At 33.9% G+C, this 4,557-nt stretch overlaps 1 protein-coding gene across 1 annotated transcript; it reads left to right on the top strand.

Moving 5' to 3' along the window:
• The first annotated feature begins 987 nt into the window (after positions 1-987).
• LOC131625433 (prohibitin-1, mitochondrial) lies at positions 988-4,200 on the top strand. The gene is made up of 6 exons (XM_058896301.1): positions 988-1,099; positions 1,338-1,507; positions 1,655-1,771; positions 2,756-2,926; positions 3,270-3,482; positions 3,806-4,200. Exons 2-6 carry the CDS (start codon positions 1,346-1,348, stop codon positions 3,995-3,997), a joined length of 855 nt encoding a protein of 284 aa, XP_058752284.1. The 5' UTR covers positions 988-1,099; positions 1,338-1,345; the 3' UTR covers positions 3,998-4,200.
• The last annotated feature ends 357 nt before the right edge of the window (positions 4,201-4,557 follow it).

Here is a 4,557-nt window from a genome sequence, read left to right as displayed (position 1 = left end):
CCTTACTATAATTTATCTTAAAAAATTTACAACCATTAAAAAAATTCACCATGCTCATGCAGTAAAATTTTTTTTTCCGGTATCCAAATTGAAATTTCTGGTATGACGTTTTCTCGTTTTGCAGTCAAATTCGAGTTCTTACAGGATTTAGTATGGGATTTACGAAATTTTCAGAGAAAATTTACCGGAAGTTTTGAAATTTCCAATGTTGATCTAAAAAAAACCAAAAACACATACCTGAAATTTTTAAAATTTTCGTTGTGTAACAAAAACTTCTAGAATTTTTGAAATTTATGGTATATCGAAAAAATGCTTTACTTATGTGGTCCAGAACCACCAGATTCTTCTACATATTCCTGTATATATTTTATAGAATTTTCACCATTGACGTTGTGTATGTTTTATATGTAACAAGTTAAAACCTGATTGCCCATTGCCTTTTGTCACTGACTGTTGAAGGCATAATTGTATTGAAGATGCATAAGCATGGAAATCAGCTTATGTGTGTCGCTTTAGGCCGTGGGAAGAGGAAGTTAGAAAGTCATCCTAATTTATTTTGTATCCTTATATGTTTCACAATTTTAATATGTATATATTTAGTCAGGTAGTTTTTTTATCGATTCAATTATTCAAGAAAAAGTAATGAAAAAAAAGTGAAAAACGAAATCTGACGCTATACCGGAAATTCTATATTTCTGATTTTATTTTTGTTATAAATATCAGAAATTTCATAATTTTCGATAAGTTGCATCTTTTGACCAAAAATTTCAAATTTTTGGTGTTATCATATCTGTTGTGGTAAAAATTGTAAATTTTTGTTAAATTCCAATATTTACACGCCAGTATATCAATAAAAACACTGTAAATGGGGTGCCAAATACAACTCAGAGGTGGCAAGTTAAGTTGAATAGTACTAATATGCCCTTCATTTGAGTATATTGGGTCACCGAGTGACTAGGCCCATTAAAATTCTCATTTTCTTTTTCCCAACGACCGAATCAATTGGTTTTCGTGTTCGTAAAGTTTAAACCCTACAGAAAATTTGCTTAAACCCCATAACCGCATTTCCTTCATTTCATCATTGATCGAAATTTCCAAGGTACGTTCCCTTCCATTTCTTCAATTTTCCGAATCTTTTAGGTTAGAAATTCATCTAACTCCGGTTCTATTTTCTTCAATCAACTTCATATTTCAATTCTATTCTTGTTCTAATTATTGTGAAAATTCGATGAAATCAATTACATTTTCTCGATCATTGTGCTCTGCATGTTTGTGTGAAATATTTTAAAGTTGATTTTCTTTCTTGCTTTTGGTTAATTCTTGTAATTTGTGTTCAGTGAAGAAAATGAAAGTTCCAAACGTACCTGGTGGCGGTGCTGCCTCTGCACTGATGAAATTGGGAGTTATAGGTGGAATTGGTTTGTATGCTGCTGCTAACAGTCTTTACAATGTCGAAGGAGGTCACCGAGCTATTGTTTTTAACCGTCTTATTGGTGTCAAAGACAAGGTCATTTTTCGCCCTTTTTTTTAGCTAAGACTGGTTATAGTGCTTCTGTTGTGATTGTAAACTGATCTTGGTTGAATCTATTGGTTTTGTTGCTCGACGTTATGTTTTCTTGCTGGAAATTAATTTGGTATGTTATTTGATGTGCAGGTTTATCCTGAAGGAACACATTTTGTAATTCCGTGGTTTGAGAGGCCAGTCATCTATGATGTCCGTGCACGTCCCCATCTTGTCGAGAGTACATCTGGAAGTCGTGATCTTCAGATGGTAAATTTTAAATACCACTCATGGAATTGAAATTTCATATCATTGATTCTTTATATTTACTGTTTAATTCATCATGATCGACAGAATAAGTTTTCTTAGGAGGAATTATTAGGCATTCTTTTAGCATTTGCTTTTCATCGTGAATCCTCTATCTGTTCCATTATGTTTGAGTGTTTGACCAGTGACACAATTTCCATCAATGTGAAACAGAAATAGACTGCATCCAGATTGTAGAAAGTGCACACACAATTTCGTATGGATTTGTTTGGAAGAGCTTATAGAAGTAATTTTACATAGTTTATATTGAGTTTATTTTCATTACCTCTCCCATTGTAGAAATATCTTTTACGTAAACTCTTAAATGACATGAATTGATTGAATAAATATTTGAGAGTTTCTATCTCAGCATCCCTTTATATTTACGAATGTTTATACTTGTTTAGCTGATTCCCATTTGCAATACTTTAAGTTTTGAACAACTGCTAGTGGGCTATTTTGTTTTTTTTTTTTGCATGAAATGGCCATTTTGGATATATCATGTTCAAATGGTAAGATTTTAATGATAAATGATATAATAATATCTGGTGGTATTTTGATTTTTCTCATTAATTGTAGACATTTCAATCCCGTGTTCTTGGCATTGGAACTTAAATGGCTCATCAAAATCTCATATTCTAATACTAGTTGCCTTTTCATGTTTGGCCTCAGTATTGGAATCCATACTTTCTCACATAATATCTGCTAAATGTCCTCTCTTTCACTTTCCCAGGGTTGTTTGATGCCTTATTTATACCTCTTCTAATTTATTTGGATGACAATGTTATAAGTTTTAATTAATACTACTTTATATGTTGAAAAGGTGTTGGGTGTCATGAAACCACTTTCCAGTACTTCATGTTTATAGACTAGTACACTATAGATGTTTTGTAAATTTAAACATGAGAGATATTGATCTTTTCTTTAACGTGTTTATAAACACTGCAGGTGAAAATTGGGCTTCGAGTTCTTACACGTCCCTTGCCTAGCCAGTTACCTACAGTTTATCGGACCCTTGGAGAGAATTATAATGAAAGGGTTTTACCTTCAATCATACATGAAACTTTGAAAGCTGTGGTTGCCCAGTATAATGCCAGCCAGCTTATTACTCAGCGAGAGGTAAGGAGAAAAGCTTGTTGGCGTGAATCATGAAACCTGACGTTATTATATGAACAAAGTTGCTTATGACTGAGCTGTCTATTTTCTTTTGCGAGTCATGTTAAATCATTTTGTCGCTATATTTTTTAGAAGCCCAACAGATATATACACATGATTTGTGCTTAAAAATATCATAGATAAATTCATTTGTCGTTACCGATAAAATCAAAACCTAATAGTTGTTTATTGTTTTAATCTCATGTGAACTGGGGAAGCACTATTGTTTCCTTTGTTTTATTTACATCACTGTAAAGTTCAATTATCAACAAAGAAATATCTGTTTTAACTGACCTATTCTTTGTAGGCTGTTAGCCGTGAAATTCGAAAGATCCTGACTGAGAGGGCAGCCAACTTTAATATTGCTCTTGATGATGTGTCAATTACTACTCTGACCTTTGGCAAGGAGTTTACTGCTGCAATTGAAGCCAAGCAGGTGGCTGCACAAGAAGCTGAGAGGGCGAAATTTGTTGTGGAAAAAGCTGAGCAAGACAAAAGAAGTGCTGTAATCAGAGCACAGGTAAGAAGAAACTGTTTATATTTTATACTTTATACTTATGCATTTACTGCTGTGGTGCTTGGTACAAGTTTTTGCTATTTTTATAGTTTCAAAGCATATTACAACTGGAAAGTGTTGGTTGCTATTCTATCTAGCTCCAAAATTCAAACTGTCTTATTTGTTTCCTTGATCATGATGTTGGATTCATCTTTAGTAATGACCGACAAGTGTTTTTGTTCACAAATTTGCTTGTCTAGTTTAATGTGTTTTTAAATTAAATAATGTTTTGGCAATTGCCAGTTTTACACCTCAGACGATTATTGACTTTTCTTACAAATCAACAGGGTGAGGCTAAAAGTGCCCAACTGATTGGACAAGCCATTTCCAACAATCCAGCTTTCATCACACTCAGGAAGATTGAAGCTGCAAGAGAGATTGCACATACTATATCAAATGCAGCAAACAAGGTTTTCCTGAATTCAGATGATCTTTTGCTGAATCTTCAGGAGCTGAATTTGGAGCCTGGCAAAAACTGAGCTGGTTAATCTGTTTATGGTTCTCAATAATTTTCAAGTATAAAAAGATGATCGATTTAAGGATGTAGTTTTTCTTGAAAAGTCTCCTGACATTCTGTTTTTTTTTGCTGCCTGAAATAAGCTAGATGCTTGAGTTTTTATATTTTGCACAGTGAATCTTTACCAACAAGTTAGTATTCAACTACTATAAGAAGGTTTGTTCATCTGTATCCTCGTTACATCTTACACTAGATCATGTTTTGCCCGCACTATTTGGCTTACTCTTGGCACTTCGCAGAGCTTTTCCCCTATGAGTTTGAAATAGCATGGTTATAATGTGCAAGCAAACTAACTGCAAAGAACATGTCCGGACATCTTTGTAGTTGTACTTAGGGAGTGTTTGGCTGTTTCTATGATTGAATAGGAAATAAGGAAAAGCTTGCTTCTATGAGCTACACTTTCATATTTAAGCTAAGAATTTCCTGATCCTATTCATTTTGGCACTGTCCCCAATTGTCCATGGGCGAATCTACAGCCCAGCGAGCCCGGACACGCGTCTGAGCTCAACCTCTCATTTCGTT

The sequence above is a fragment of the Vicia villosa genome, unplaced genomic scaffold, assembly GCF_029867415.1.
Source record: "Vicia villosa cultivar HV-30 ecotype Madison, WI unplaced genomic scaffold, Vvil1.0 ctg.000217F_1_1_3, whole genome shotgun sequence".
Classification (NCBI taxonomy): domain Eukaryota; kingdom Viridiplantae; phylum Streptophyta; class Magnoliopsida; order Fabales; family Fabaceae; genus Vicia; species Vicia villosa.
The sequence above is the reverse complement of the archived record's forward strand: the minus strand, read 5'-3'. Positions and strand labels throughout refer to the sequence as shown.